This window comes from Megascapheus bottae, chromosome 17, assembly GCF_031878675.1.
Source record: "Megascapheus bottae isolate mThoBot1 chromosome 17, mThoBot2.hap1, whole genome shotgun sequence".
Taxonomy (NCBI): domain Eukaryota; kingdom Metazoa; phylum Chordata; class Mammalia; order Rodentia; family Geomyidae; genus Megascapheus; species Megascapheus bottae.
The window spans coordinates 32,487,769-32,503,503 of record NC_143525.1 but is presented as its reverse complement, the minus strand read 5'-3'; the positions used below and the strand labels follow the sequence as shown (position 1 = coordinate 32,503,503).

The 15,735-nt window shown below is 52.3% G+C and overlaps 1 protein-coding gene across 3 annotated transcripts; it reads left to right on the top strand.

Moving 5' to 3' along the window:
• The first annotated feature begins 1,245 nt into the window (after nt 1-1,245).
• On the top strand, nt 1,246-12,893 carry Nfe2l1 (NFE2 like bZIP transcription factor 1). Of its 3 annotated transcripts, none has more exons than XM_090350699.1 (5): nt 1,246-1,390; nt 3,217-4,233; nt 8,837-9,019; nt 9,731-9,889; nt 10,656-12,893. In XM_090350699.1, exons 2-5 carry the CDS (start codon nt 3,724-3,726, stop codon nt 12,003-12,005), a joined length of 2,202 nt encoding a protein of 733 aa, XP_090206825.1. In that variant the 5' UTR covers nt 1,246-1,390; nt 3,217-3,723; the 3' UTR covers nt 12,006-12,893. The 3 variants fall into 3 exon arrangements, with proteins under 3 accessions (XP_090206825.1, XP_090206822.1, XP_090206823.1); XM_090350696.1 differs by having other exon boundaries at nt 8,804-9,019; XM_090350697.1 differs by lacking the exon at nt 1,246-1,390 and adding an exon at nt 1,714-1,809 and having other exon boundaries at nt 8,804-9,019.
• The last annotated feature ends 2,842 nt before the right edge of the window (nt 12,894-15,735 follow it).

Sequence of the window (15,735 nt, the reverse complement as noted above, 5' to 3'; positions counted from 1 at the left end):
AGCCTGAATACTGTCCCTGAAACTTTTCACTCAAGGTTAGTCCTCTACCCCTAAGCCACAGCACTACTTCTGAATCCATAGCGTTACGAGAATTCAAGGAATTCCACAGCAGAGAAAGTCCTTTCTCATCTGTGATTCACCCCACATGAAGCCTCTTTTGTCTCCTAGCAGAGCCTGGAGTGCGTTACTGGTAGACTGGTCCTCATTGCACAAGGACAATCAGTTGCCCCCTAGTTTACAGCCTGTAAGAGAACTTGAATTGGCACCTGTCTGCCTCACACCGGGGAGCTAACTCCAACCCAAAGACTGCCTAAATCTGGTCTTCGACTTGCTGCACTTATGTGCCTTACTCGAAGGCCTCCCTCCCATCACCATGTCCAGAGGCCTCAGAGTTCTGAGCTTATGCAACAGGCTTCCCAAATGGTGCTGGGGTACACCGCTGGGAACTGCAAACATCTTTTCCTAGCACTGCTGGATGGGCCTTAAACACTTTGGAGAGTTAGGAAAGTTCTCGAAATGCAAGCCTTAGGCGCTGCACAGGGAAGAGGCTAGGAAGGGAGGGGCGCGCTATTCGTGGGGTTCCAAGACGACAAAAATGGCTTCGCTGCCCCAGCTCTGACATCACATCCCGCCGCCGGGTGACAGCACGGCCGCGGGGATATTCCGCCAGGCGATCGTAGTTCATCCCATCCGGGTATGACAGTTGGGTCCCGACTCGGTTACTCCGCCAGGCAGGCCTGCGGGGAGAGGAAGCCGGAGTACCAGTTTCCGTTGCCAGTACCCAAGATGGCGGCAGGAGCGTCGGCAGGACGGGAACCACATGCTTAGCGGGCCGCCTCGGATCTCCCTGGGCTTTTGCAAGTCACGGTGGGAGCCATCCAGGGGGAATCGCGCGCTCCAGAGGCAATACTTGTTCCTACTCCCCGTCCTAGGTTTCAGGCCCTAGCCACAGAATGCGCTAGAACTGCCTAACCGGTACCGCCACCCGCCGCGAACGGGCGGCGAAGGCGTCCAGAAGGCCGGACACCAGGGCCTCCGTCCCCCTCATTGGCGGACGCACGCCGCTGGGCGGGTTTACACACCCATTGGGTCATGGGCCGTGTCTGTTTTGCAGAGCCGGACCAGGGAAGGAGGCGTGTTTAACTATTGGGTTCTGTCGCCTGTCAATCAGAGCAACATCCGGTGACGGTTGGCTCTCCGGCTGACTGATTGGCGGAACTGTTTCTAGGGTGCCCGTGGGAGGAGGGCTTTCGAGTGCGGTGGATAGAGGGGGCGGGGAGGGAAGCGGAGGCTGGGAGCTCCAGGCCGGCCGGCTGAGGCGGCGGCGAAGCCGAGACTCGGGCTGAGGACTTGCGGTGGCGGCCACGGCGGATTCCGAGCCCAGCAGCGGGTACCGGCCACATTCCTGTTCCTGGAGGGAGGGGCGCGCGGTGCAAACCAGGCCAGAGCTTATGGGGTGAGGGGAGGGTCCTGTGGCTGAGGGGCAGGAGGCGGGAGCGGGGTGGCTAGTGGGGGCCCCGGGTCCCCTGTAAGGGTCGGGGCCTGGGTCTGGCGAAAAGGAACCTCGGGGCGCCCAACAAAGCCTGTTTCTGGGTGGGTTGCACCGGCGAAGCTTGAGGGCGCCGGAAGGCGTGGTGTGAGGCTCGGGCTCGGGAGCGGGGTGGGGCCACCCGGGCGGAGGGCGGGGTGAGGCTCGCCTTTAAGGGTGGGTCAAGGCCAAGAAACTCGCACTTGTTCGCTGGCCGCTCCACAAGGCTGGAAGCCGAGGCACCACACTGGGCATGGAGACTTGGATCCAGCGGGACTCGGGTATCCGGGGCAGGCAGGGTTGGAACCGAACTCAAACCAGGGGCCCTCGGGTCCAAATTCAGATCTTCAGAGAACTTTGGTTTTACACTTGAGGGATGATTGGGGGAGGGTTTTCGTTTTTAAAATTGCGTGAGAACGGGAGGGTAACATGCACAGGAACTCAAGATTGCGGTGTGCTTAACTAGTAGAGGGTGTGTGTGTGTGTGTGTGTGTGTGTGTGTGTGTGTGTCGTGTAGACCCCGCGTCCCCTTTAAAATAAAGTTGAAAAGGTGGGTCACAACAGTAGAGGAGGGAGAAGTTTGTCTTGGTTTAGGGATTAAAGGAAGCTCAAGAAGAAAGCAGAAACCAAAAGGCAAATTTACCCTCTCCCTACTTGGCAATCTGGGTTGAGAACTTGGCCATATCTTTCTGCTTGTGCTCAGAAGGTCATATGAATGAAGATAAAAGCTCCCTATGCAAATTTTGGATGAGAACAGCCCTATGAAGGTCCTTCTATTCCTTTCCTCTCCTTTCTCCTTTGCTCTCTCGACGTGGGAGTGATAGGAAAAGGAAATCAGATCCCCAAGTTGGGAAAACAAAAGGCGTTTTTTCTTTTGTGTGAAGCGGTGGCCTGAACATTGTCCTCCTGTTTCTCTCCTCTCCCCCTCATTTACCCTTTAATAATCTTTTCCTCCCGTTTACAACTGGAAGAGACAAGGATTGAAGACAATTTTTTTTTTCTTAATTTTCCTGAGACTTGGGGAACCAGCATTCCTTTAAGATAGGAAATGAACTTCTGCTAAAAATAGAAGCTGAGCCAGGCACTAGTGGCTCAAAGCCTGTAATCCTAGCTACTCAGGAGGCAGAGATCTAAGGATCCTGGTGTGAAACCAGCCCAGGCAGGAAAGTTGATGAAACTCCTACCCCTAGTTCAACGGCAGAAAGCAGGGGGCAGAGCACTATCCTGATCAAAAAAAAAGTAGTGTGGCCACACACACACAAACACACACACACAGAATATGGGTAGAATGTGGAGAGGGGAGGACAAGGGAGATTTGTAAATTAAGACAGTGTGTAAGTTGCTCTGGGCATTGTGTGCTTACAAAGCAAGCTACTCTTTTTTTAGGGTATTGCAAATTTAGTGTTCAGTAATTGAGATTCTTTGTGATAATCCCTTCATTTAATAGTTGGCAATTTGTTCATAAGTTTGTGGGGGCTTGTTTTCTTACTAATGGTTTTTGAACTCGGGGTCTGGTGCTTACTAGACATGCCCTTAATTTGTTTTTGTTACTGAGAACATAAGTGATTTGTGTTTTTCTTCCTGTCAAAGTGACCTTTTAATGTACTTCCTACCTTCTACTTGAAGATTTTCCTACCCATGTCATGATGTGAGAAACATGGAATCTTGACTTGTGATTCCCTTTTCAGGTTTCTCTGGAAACCCCCCTGGTAAGTGTGGAGGAGGTGGGACACTCTGACCCAAGACAAAAGGCCTGTAGCTGCAGCCAAAGAAAATAAACCTTAGGAAGGAGAAAGAAAAAACAAAACAAAGCCGTGTTCAGCTGTTCCTGAGAACAGCCTGCAGTGGAACCTACGAGAGGACGCCTAATGTGCGTGAGGAAGTGACTGTATGTGGACTGGGGACCGTAAGTCACGTGGGCCCCGAGTGCCTGGACTGGGTTAGAATCGGTCGTATTTTCAGAGGTGAGGTGTCCAGAAGGGAAAAGTGAATGTGGTCTGGGGTGTGGCCTTGGCTCCACGTGGTGTGCTTTCCTCTGGGGCCATCAGGGAGCTCAGCCCTTGTTTTCTGTAAGGGTAGGATACAGGTGGCGCTGAGAAGGGTGACCTGCTGGCTGGAGCGGCAGAGCAGTGGCCTTGATTTATCTTTTGGAAGATTTAAAAACCAAAAGGCATAAACATTCTGGTCCTTCAGCAATGCTTTCTCTGAAGAAATACTTAACGGAAGGACTTCTCCAGTTCACCATTCTGCTGAGTCTGATTGGGGTGCGGGTGGACGTGGATACTTACCTGACCTCACAGCTCCCCCCACTCCGTGAGATCATCCTGGGGCCCAGCTCTGCTTATACTCAGACCCAGTTCCACAACCTGAGGAATACCTTGGATGGCTATGGTATCCACCCCAAGAGCATAGACCTGGACAATTACTTCACTGCCCGGCGGCTCCTCAGTCAGGTTAGGGCCCTGGACAGGTTCCAGGTGCCAACCACTGAAGTCAATGCTTGGCTGGTTCACCGGGACCCGGAGGGGTCTGTCTCCGGCAGCCAGCCCAACTCAGGCCTCACCCTCGAGAGTTCCAGTGGCCTCCAAGATGTGACAGGCCCAGACAACGGGGTGCGAGAAAGTGAAACGGAGCAAGGATTCAGTGAAGATTTGGAGGATTTGGGAGCTGTGGCCCCTCCAGTCAGTGGAGACTTAACCAAAGAGGTTAGTGGCTCTGTGGTGGGTGGGTGGGTAGGTGGGTGAGGTCTGGGGCGATGGGGAGGATTGAACCTGGTTCTGAATTCAGCACTGAGGTCTATAAAGAACCAGATCGGTTGTGGGAAGGGTGGGGTATCTTAGGCACAAAGTTTGTATAGGAATGGGTAGAGTGATCCAGCTTTAGGATTGGGGGCTGGGAGCATTTGCCTATACAGAATCATTGACCCATCTTTAAATGTACTGTCAGGACAGAGGGAGGTGCCTAGAACATGCCAGGGTGTTTACTGCTTGTATTTCAATATGACCGCTAGAGGTCTGGAGGGGGGAGGGCCGTGTTGTGATGGGCTTTGATGCAGTGTGTATCTGTTGCTAAGACACATACTGTGGGAGTTCCTGCCATGTACTCCCCCCCCCATCCAAACTTGCATACTGTACCTTAAAGTTCAGTGATCAGGCCTATTGTAAATCCTCATAGTTAAGTTCTCCTGGGCCTGGGCCTTTGAGAAGATGTGAATAGTTATTCTTAGCTAGTAGAGGCCAAGGCTTCCGTTGTTTTCCAGAGTCCCCTGCAGAGAATAAGGCAGAAAAGGCTGGAATCTGGAAGAGAATTGTATTCTGCTTCCTAGGTCAGCTTGGCTTTGAGTTGTCAGAGTGATCTTTACCTCTGATTTTGTCATGTGGTCAACTACCTTTCTGGGTAGAAAGGATGCAGTTCCTTTTATAATGCAGATGGCTAGTCCTATCCCTTTGTTACCTAATGTGATAAAACTGCCTGGACTGGTCACCTAGCTTGTGAAAAGGCCCACTGCATATTACTGACCTTTATGGAGGAAGAAGCTCTGGGTTGGCTCTGGTGAAGCTGCACAGATGCTGTAGTCTGATCTCCTTTACCCACCAGGCCAGGCCACTTGCTGCTTTGGGAGCTTGTTCTGACCTCAGTTCTTTGGGAAAGAATATGGTTTGTTTTAGGTCCTTGGTCCCCATCTAGGGAAGGTATTTGCCCCTCAGAATAGGTGGTATTATCTAGTGTCAATTTTGGTTGTCCCGTTGAAGGGGAGTGGCGTACGACTGATGAGGCCAGTGATGCAGCTGAGTAGCGCAGGATAGCTCCCAAACGGCAGGTGTATGCGACCCCCAGGTGTCAATAGTGCTGAGATTGGGAGACCTCCTCTCTGCTCTGCCGGCTGCTGTTGGATCTGCTGTGAGAGAAGCTAGAATTATCTGATCGTGGGAGTCAGGAGCATCTTTTGCATTTCAGTCTTAAATAGATCCTTGCAATTCTGGTTGGAGCTTCACCCCTGTGCTTTCCTGTTCCTTGCCCTTCAAGCCAGCTCCAATATTAGCTGAAGAATCTGCTCTAGTCTCTGGTCACTTCCACACCAGGGGGTGTGGAACGGAGTTTTTGTTTCAGTGCTCTCCCTTCAGGAAGTTCTGAGATATATTTGGGGTGTCTGGATGTATCTAAGTGGGTTGGGACCAGAATGGAATAGGACTTTGGTCTCCTTCTTTGCTTTCTTGGCCTTTAATAGTCATGCTTTTCCTAACCTCAGGACTTGATCACTCTTTTGGGGAGGTGGAGTAGGTCAGCATCAGGGGCTCAGGCTAGGAAAGCCAGGGAGAGATTATGATGTGTTCAGAACAACATTTCTTCAGCAACTCGGGGATAAAAATACCCAGGTCCAGAGCATGTGACAGGCACTGCTGGAGCTGGTATTATCCCTGGGGTGGTAGTGCTCCCCCACTGCCAGGCCTGTTCGATGGCTGCCATAGCTTAGGCTCTTGTCAGGATAGGATTCCCTTGGAGGTTGGCATTCTGCCCAGACCAGGGGGTGGCCTGTTTACAGCTCTTTCCAGGCTAGGAGCAGGTTGTGACCAGGGAGAACATACTGTCTTTTCTGACCTGACCTTAGGCTTTAGGAGAGTAGCAGTGAGGAGAGAGAGCGGGAGAGAGCCAGGTTGATTCAAGAAACTAATCCAGGTAGTCTGAGATAGGATTCTGATTCTGTTAGAGCTTCTCCACCCCCCCCCCCCCTAGCTGGGAGAGATGCTGGCCAGGGGTATGACAGAGAACTTAAAAACTAAAAAAAGCTGGACTGAAAGGGGTTGTGGGAGGCATATTTGTGTCCAGGATATGTTCCTTTGCTGGGCCTTGGAATTGTATTGCCTGTCCATTTGGGCTTGGGTTTTGCCAGCTCTGTGGCATTGTTATATTTGGGCAAAATGGCTTTCCCCTTTCCTCTAGTCTGGCCTGTTTTAGGGTGACAAAGCTCCTACCTTTGCCCTTTTTTTTTTTTTTTTCCTCCGGCTTGAGTGCACTAGGTTTCTGCTCAGCCTGGCTTGGGATCCCGGGCCTTGAGAACTGGCTGCTGCCTTCCTAAGGAGTAGAAAAGCTCCTTTCTCTTCCCATCAAAGAATTTAGGTTCTGGGTGAAGCTGCAGGAGTGTCTGCCCAGTCTCTAGTGGGCTGGGGAAGCAAGATGCGACAAGAGGGAGGAGAGTGGCACCCCTTCCCCGCTGGGCGCTCACTGCACCACCCCAGCTGACTGGGCTGGGTGGGGCTGCCCGCCCCTGGGCGCATCTCCTCAAGGAGACGGAGGCGGCCCAGGGATGGGCTGGTTCCTTGCGGCAGCTTTTCCAGCTGCCCTGGTGCAGAGATTGGCTCCCATCTGCAGCTAGGTAACAGGCGGTGGGAGGGGATTGGCTCCTTCCGCATCTCCAGCGGAGACTTGGGGGAGGAGATTGGCTCCCGGCGCAGCCTAGGTAACGACAGTGGGAGGGGATTGGCTCTTTCCGCAGCCCAGCTGCTGACCTGGGGGAGGGGATTGGCTGTCTGCAGCCTCAGCAGTGACCTGCCGGGTGGGAGGGGGAGGGGATTGGCTCCTTGCGGCAGCCTAGGTAACAAGTTTGGGGGGCGTGGGGAGGGGGAGAGGGAGGAGCGGGAGGATAGGTCCAGGAGGGAGCTCGCTTTCCTCTGCAGCGTGAGCGCTGAGCATGGGGTGGGAGTCCCGTCTCACTGCAGCCTCTGCGGTGAGCTCAGGGTGGGGGCTGCTGGGCGCCTGAGTGGAACTGGGGTTGTGAGGTGGGAGGGGGCTGCTCCAGGATGGAGGAAGGGGGCTGGGCTGGGCCGCCCAGGCAGCAGCGCGGGCGGGGCACCCTCCTCGGGCCCCTTGGAGCTAGCAAGGGGCCACCCTTCCAGCCTGGTGTGCTCCCTGAAAGCCAAGAGCTCCTTGCAGCCCCCTGTCCGGCTTCCCGGCACCGGCTGCCCTGGGGCTCCTCTCACAGACCATGACCCTCCTGGACCGCGGCTCTCACAGTGGTGGGGGCCATGCCAAAGGCAACCAGCCCCTTAACTCTTTGCTGGCCGGTCACCGGGTGGCCCAGCCCCCCTCTGCTCCTGGGTCCAGGGCTCCTGCTCAGGTTGGTGTACGGTGGGAGAGGGACTCGTGGGAGGTTTTAAGGGTGGTAGGGTGGAAGAGGAGGGTTGAGTGGGAAGGGGTATGGTACCTGCTTAGGGACAGGGAGGTGGGTCTGAGCTAAGGATGCTACTTTGGAAAGTGTGTGTCATCTTCATCCCTGTGTGTGAGGCTGCACTTTAGGGTCTCTTCCGGCCTGTTAGGAGGACTTTGCCAAAGGGAGTGGCATGTAGAGGAAGCCCAGATGGCTTGGTGGGGTTTTATGTGGGTGGCAGTTGGTGCAGGAACTGTTCAGGAGCCATGGGACAGAGCCAGAGGGAGGTATTTTGATGTCTAAGGTGGTAGTTGCAGCGGGAGCTGTGATTGGGGTTATGTCCTTGAGTGGGTTGACTGATGGGGAGCTGGTGAGCCCTGGGGTGTGGTGAGGGAGAGAAGGAAAGAACACTGGTGTGAGGGGACGTAGTGAGGCCGCCCTTGGCAGGGGCAGGGTGCCCAGCGAAGATCATTTGACTGCTTGGGCTCCCTTGGGATGGAGGCGGCTTGCTAGCATCAGCTGAGATGGGATTCTGACAGAGATGGATCTTGAGGTGAGCCTGGGCTTTGAGAGTTGTAGGTGTCCAAGCTTACTCCTGCTGTCAGTCTCTGAAGGGGGAATGGCTGTAGCAAGGGTTGGAGACAGCCCTATTCTTGTCATTGGTTGCATCAAGTGGTTGGAAATGCAGGGATTTTCCTCTCCCAGTCACCCCACCCCTTTATGCAAAGCAGTGGCACCACAGGCTGATGCAAGCCTGGCCACTGCTAGGCAATTCTGCATCATAGCTCACCCAGCCTCCTACAAAACACATTCTCAGAGTTCCCATTCCAAAATCAGGCATGTTCCGTTTCCTTCTCCTTATTACGCAGGGTGGGGTGGCCCTGCCTTTTGGCCCAGGTGTGTCTCTAGTCCACAGACCTGCAGACCTGTACTAGCCATGCTAGTGGCTTTTGCTAATGGAAGTGGATAAATGAAACCTTGTTGTTGTAGAGGAACCAGAGGGTAAAGAGTGTAGAGCTGGGAGGAGCCCCGCCCAAGATTGGAGGGGCGTTAGGAATGACCGCGAGGGGCAGAACAGGGAGAAGCCTCTCGGTTCTTGAGAGCTAAAGCCATCCCGGTCTGTCTTTCAGGACATAGATCTGATTGACATCCTTTGGCGGCAGGATATTGATCTGGGGGCTGGGCGTGAGGTTTTTGACTACAGTCATCGCCAGAAGGAGCAGGATGTGGATAAGGAACTTCAAGATGGAGGAGAACAGGAGGACACCTGGGCAGGCGAGGGTGCGGAAGCTCTGGCCCGAGACCTGCTAGTGGATGGAGAGACTGGGGAGAGCTTCACTGCACAGGTACTGCGGCCTTTGCTACTGCCCTCTCTGCTGCCTGCTCCCTCACACTTAAAGGCTGAAGTCTTTCTTCCCTTTCCCTGGAGGGGGGTTATGTCTGTGGATAGACCTGAATGTCTTTTAGCTTTGGGGAAATACATAGTCACAGTAACTGGGCTCTGTCGTGGAGCGGGAATGGGCAGTAGATTCACAAGTGCCAGGCTTTGGCAATAGACAGCACAGAGGAGGCAAAATGTTCAGCATCTCCAGGCTCTTCTAAGGACGCTCCCCTTCTCCTTTGTGCAGTCTCTAGAGGTCTGAGACTTAGGGCCTATCATTAGTTGAAACAGCAAGGTGACTACAGGCTGCAACATTGCTGAGGAAGAGGTAGCAGTCTTCTTAGTCAGCCAGGGCCCAGGCTAGCCAGAGATGCTATTGCCACATATACTTAGTTGGAGGACCAGACAACTGGATGTCTCTGGATGGCCTTAAGCTGCTAGAGGCCACCTGTCCCTTTTGGAAAAATGCAAAGTGAGCAGGATTAGAGAGGGAACCCACTGAGCCCACACATGATGTGGTCCCTCCATGGCTGTCTGCAGGACCATTTCTGGGTTTTGACCTTGATCTGGCTGTTGGGGGTGAATTCAGAAGAAGTAGAAGACCAGGAGATAATATCAGTGGGAGGAAAGCAGAAGGTACTCTTCCTCCCTTGCTGAAGCCTTTTGTTCTGCCTAGTTCCCAGCAGATGTTGCCAGCATCACAGAAGCAGTGCCTAGTGAGAGTGAGTCCCCGGCTCTTCAGAACAGCCTCTTGTCTCCTCTCCTGACGGGGACAGAGTCACCATTTGATCTGGAACAGCAGTGGCAAGATCTCATGTCCATCATGGAAATGCAGGTAGGGTTATCAGAAGAGCACAGCCTGAGGAGTTTGCTGCAGTGTGTCCCCAGCACATGTCGCCTGCACCCCTGGGTTAAGGGTAATACTCATTTGGCTGGCCTTCAGGAAAGTGGGGCTACTGAGAAGTAATCCAGTAGATAACCCAGGTTTGTCCTGGGCTATGGGGAAGTGCGGCTGAGGTGGGGTGTGTTAAAACTTAGGATAGCCTTTGAAGTAGGGCGTGCCTTCTAGGCGTGCCCTCTTCCTTTAATTCAGCCCATCACCAGGTGATATTCACATAGTGCTTCATGGCCATCTCATTTCCCTTTGCCCTCCTAGTCTTTTAATTGCTTCTTTGTTATTAGTATTACTATTTTTGCCATGCTGGGGCTTGAACCCTAGGTGTCCACCTGCTGCACCGTTTATTTTAAGTGTGAGGAAACTGAAAACCAGAGATGTCAGGTGCTAAGTTAGCGATCACACAAAAGCCCTGCAGCCAAATTTCTGACTCAAGTCTGAGTTCTTATTGCTCTTTCCATCTCACTGGAAAGTAGGGGGCGACTTACAGTCATGGGCTGGTCACTCCTGTTCTGGGGTAAAACCCACAGGAAGAAAGCACCTCTGCTGGGCCTAACAGTCCAAACTGGGCCAGGACCTGACCTTGGGCTTTATGGTCTTAGTCTGTTGCTCCTGTGTCCAGGCAGTTGAGCTTTGGTTGCAGCCGCACAGGGAGTCCTGAAAGGAGTCTGCTCCTAGTGAACGCTGGTGCTCTTGTCCCTTCCAGGCCATGGAAGTGAACACATCAGCCAGTGAAATTCTGTACAATGCCCCTTCTGGAGATCCCCTGAGCACCAACTACAGCCTTGCCCCCAACACTCCCATCAATCAGAATGTCAGCCTGCATCAGGCATCCCTGGGGGGCTGCGGCCAGGACTTCTCACTCTTCAGCCCCGAGGTCGACAGCTTGCCTGTGGCTGGCAGCTCCACACTGCTCCCGCTGGTTCCCAGCAACTCCACCAGCCTCAACTCCACCTTTGGCTCCACCAACTTGGCAGGGCTCTTCTTTCCACCCCAGCTCAATGGCACAGCCAATGACACAGCAGGCCCAGAGCTGCCTGACCCTTTGGGGGGCTTGTTAGACGAAGCCATGCTGGATGAGATCAGCCTGATGGACCTAGCCATTGAGGAGGGCTTCAACCCCGTGCAGGCCTCCCAGCTCGAAGAGGAGTTTGACTCTGACTCAGGACTTTCTTTAGACTCTAGCCATAGCCCTTCCTCCCTGAGCAGCTCTGAGGGCAGCTCTTCCTCCTCCTCGTCCTCTTCCTCCTCCTCTTCTTCCTCTGCTTCCTCCTCTGCCTCTTCCTCCTTTTCTGAGGAAGGTGCTGTTGGCTACAGTTCTGACTCTGAGACCCTGGATCTGGAAGAGAGTGAGGGTGCGGTGGGCTACCAGCCCGAGTATTCCAAGTTCTGCCGAATGAGCTACCAGGATCCATCGCAGCTCTCCTGCCTTCCCTACTTGGAGCACGTGGGCCACAACCACACGTACAACATGGCACCCAGTGCCCTTGACTCTGCTGACCTACCACCCCCCAACACCCTCAAGAAAGGTAGCAAGGAGAAACAGGCTGACTTCCTGGACAAGCAGATGAGCCGGGACGAGCACCGAGCCCGAGCCATGAAGATACCATTTACCAATGACAAAATTATCAACCTGCCTGTGGAGGAATTCAACCAGCTGCTGTCCAAATACCAGCTGAGCGAGGCCCAGTTGAGCCTCATCCGGGACATCCGACGTCGGGGCAAGAACAAGATGGCTGCTCAGAACTGCCGCAAGCGCAAGCTGGACACGATCCTGAACCTGGAGCGGGATGTTGAGGACCTGCAGCGTGATAAGGCCCGACTGCTGCGGGAGAAAGTGGAGTTCCTGCGGTCGTTGCGGCAGATGAAGCAGAAGGTCCAGAGCTTGTACCAGGAGGTGTTTGGGCGGCTGCGGGATGAGAACGGGAGGCCCTACTCGCCTAGTCAGTATGCGCTCCAGTATGCTGGGGACGGCAGTGTCCTCCTCATTCCTCGCACTATGGCTGACCAACAGGCCCGGAGGCAGGAGAGGAAGCCAAAGGACAGGAGGAAGTGAGCTGGGGTGGGCAAGGGGTGGGCGCTCACTAAGACCGAAGCTGGAGAAGGGCTGGGCCTGGACCTGGACCGACGGTGGGGACATCAATGCCTTCTTATCCCATGTATCTTCTCAGACGGGATGACTGCGGGTCAGTGTGTAGGAAGAGGTGGGTGCAGGCGCTGTCTCACGCAGCTTCCCTTCTGGGGTAGAAGTGGCCAGATGGTTTGCGTGGCTGGGGTCCCCACCCTAACCCTTTCTTTAAGGGAAGGGTAGTTAGTGCTGGCATTGCTGGAGGTAGAAGAGCTATGTGGAATGAAGGCAGCTGAGGGGATGGAAAAGAGTTGTGAAAGGAAAAGTGGTAGCAAGTCTCATGCCTGGAAGAAAGGAAAGAAGCCCCCCTCCCCCCACATCAAAGCAGTCAAAATCAAAGGGAAGGTGGTAGTGGGCTTTGGCCAGGATTCCAGGTAGCAGGTTTTGAGTGACCGGTGGGCCTAAGATACCAGCGTGATAAGCTCCATTTTATCTGCGAGTGGGTACAAAGGTAGAGTGGGAGCCAGGGAGGAGGTTTTATTTTTTGTTTTATTTTTTCTTTTAACTCTTACTGTCCCTTGTGCTTTGGCATCCCTGCGGGGAGCTCTTGGGAAGTCACTTGTAATGTTTCAGTTAAGTGGAATCTGTGGGGACCCAACACTGGCTTGGTTTCAAGCCAGAAGGACAGAAAAAGGTAGCGAGGCCATGTTGCAACAGTCCCAACACCAAGCATGTCAGTTACTACTACCCTGTCACTGCCACCTCCATCCGGCCTCCAGCCATTCTTGAGCTGAGGTTGCCTCACTTGTCTCCATCAGAGCCTGCATGGAAATACTACACCACTCCCACTTGCACCCTCAGTCTGTGGTCCCCACTAGCTCTCAGGAGTAGGGTGATGGGCCTGCAGCTTCCTCCTCAGGCTGAACCAAGGCAGGGGGTGATGTTCAGGGAGACGCCAGTGCAACCACCTCCCAACAGTATTCAGCACAACACTGGGACCCCGTCCCTCAGGTCTCTGCCTACCAATAACTGGGCTTGTCACTGGGGAAAAAAAGAAAAATCTCTACAAAACCCAACACCAAGAAAACAAAACAAAACTAGTCCTTAGAATTTCTTGCGCTTTGATTTTATTTTAATTTTAAACTGGGCTTGTGCCCCATTTTATCTATAGGGTCTAGAATGCCTGTGTTGAGTCAAAAGGAGATGCCCGATATTCAAAGCTGCTAAATGTTCTCTTTGCCATAAAGACTCCGTGTTACCGTGTGAACACTTGAGGCCTTTCTCCTCTGTTCCAAGGTCTTGTCTGCTTGCTTCTTGGGGTTTGTTTTTAGAATGAGAAGTGCATGGAATGGTGGCTGAGGGCATCTACCACCAGGGTCTTGGCCACGAGCTGTGTCTCCATAGCTCCAGATGCCCCTGGGCTGTTGAACATCTTGGAGGAGGGAATGAATGGGAGTGCCACAGTGGCCAGACCGCTCCAAGACCACAGTGTCTGTTTATGTGACTTTGCCACTGCTGCGCCATCCCCTGCCCAGCTTTGGAGTACTGTCTGCTCCAGGCTAGCCAGAGTGGGTTGGGGTTGGGGATGGGAGGGGAAATCACTGATTCCCTGCCCTATGGGGGAGGGGGTTCCAAAATGAGCAGTAGGGATAGAAGGCGTGAGCCTGGGAGTGCTTTTTATAAATTATTTTCCTTGTAGATTTTATTTTTAATTTATGTCTGTGACCTGCCAGGGAGAGGAGAGAAAGATGCTGTGAGCACATGACAAAATAAAATAAATAAAATGGATGATTTATCTCAAGTGCAATTTTTCCCCACTTTGAATTCAGTTTGAGAGGAAAGGGAACAGGCCCCATAGGGAGAGGGTTGGCCATAGCGTGGCTAAGGCACAACTCCAGTGGAAAGGGGGAGGAGAGCTGGGGAGATGATAATGGAGAATTTAAAAAGACAGAATCAAACACCTTTCAAGAAGTGTTTTGTCTGAACTTTATCAGAGGAAGAATTCGGACAGAATCCCTTAGAATTTTCATTTCTCATAGAGAAATGACGGTGACGTTGCCCAGCTCCTTACCTGTCCACGTGCTACAAATTGCATTTTGAAGCCTGATAGAACTTGTATTTCTCTAGTAGCCCCACCTAGCCAGAGGTGCAGAGCACTGGAGTGTGTAGTCAGGAAAACCTGAGAATCCAGTGGCAACGCCGCTGGGTAACAGCAGGGTCACAGAGCAGAAGCAGGAAGCCAGGCTCCAGGGTATGACCTGCTAGAAAATGTCTTCAGCCCATGTAACTGGAATCTGTTCTAGCTCTTGGCCTGTGAGGAGCTGTAGGGCATCAGGCTCTCCTTGGTGGGTGTTTACTGATGCAAGATAATTCTTGTCAACGGGCTTTCCTAGAGTCTTCTGAGACTACTGGACAAAATTTCTTGTTTCAATTTATAGTTTTCTCCAAATCATCTCTAGGTCGGAAAGAGTTGGTGATAACAAAGGAAAACTGTTTTAAGAATTGATTGTGTATAAGCCAGACGGAACTAGGATTCTTAAAGCAGAAAAAGTAAACTTAAAGATCTTTACTCCTAAGTGAATAATAAAAATTGTATTAATTAGGGTATAATGAATAGTAAACTTATTTAATGGTTTTGTATGCTTTCTCTCTTTGCCCCGTTGCTGTTGTTTTCCCTTGTCCAAGTCCTCGTGTGGGTGTACTTTCGTTACTACCCCTCGGCCACAGAGAGATGGAACTGGCGAGTAGCTTGGTCATCAGTGTAAGTTGGTCAGAAGTTCTCTGGGGCTGACCCAGAGGTAGAGTGAAAGGCAGCCTCTGGGTTTCTGGCAGAAAGATGTAAGCACTGGGGTCGGGAATGTGGCCTAGTGGTAGAGAACTTGCTGGACTAGCATGCACGAAACCCTGAGTTTGATTTCCTACAGAAAAAGCCAAAAGTGGTGCTGTGGTTCAAGTGGTAGAGCACCAGCCTTTAGAAAGCACAAGGACAGTGCCTAGGCTGAGTTCAAGCCCCAGAACTTGCCCCCCCCCCCCAAAAAAAAGGAAAGATGTAAGGACTGCTCAGACAAAGGAGCAAAAGAAGCTCAGAGAGAACTCCCAGGCTGTGGTCAAGCCCCAGGACCAGCTAAAACAAACTTAAAAAAGACTTTTGTATTTAATTTTTTTTAGTGCCATTTCTGGGGTTTGAGCTCAGGGTCTAGGCACTATGAGCTTTTTCCTCCCCTCCCCTCCTTCCGGCTAGTGCTCTATCGCTACAGTAACTCCATTTTTGGCTTATTTTGGGGGTGGCGGACATTAGTTAATTGGAGCTAAGAATCTTAGGGACTTTCCTGCCTGGGCTGATTTTGAATCCCAGTCCTTAGCTCTCAGTCTTCTGAAGTTAGGATTACAGGCATGAGTCACTGCCTCCTAGCTAGCTGTTTGGTAAGATGGAAAACAGACTTGCCTCACTGTATAAGTGAGACTATTTCAGTTACCAATAAAAGCAGAACTAGGGTCCTCTAAAACAACAAGTAGGCTTTAACTGAAAGTATATTCCTTTCCTAATTATCTACCACCACTTAAAAATAAACCCATAGACCTAGCTGGATAGGACCTACCAGTAATTCCAGTACTTGGGAGGTTGAAACAAGAATCCGAAGTTTGAGGCCAGCTGGGCTATATAGTGAGACCCTATTTAAAGGGATAAAAAAACATCTGAGAAGGGAAAGTTTAAGGA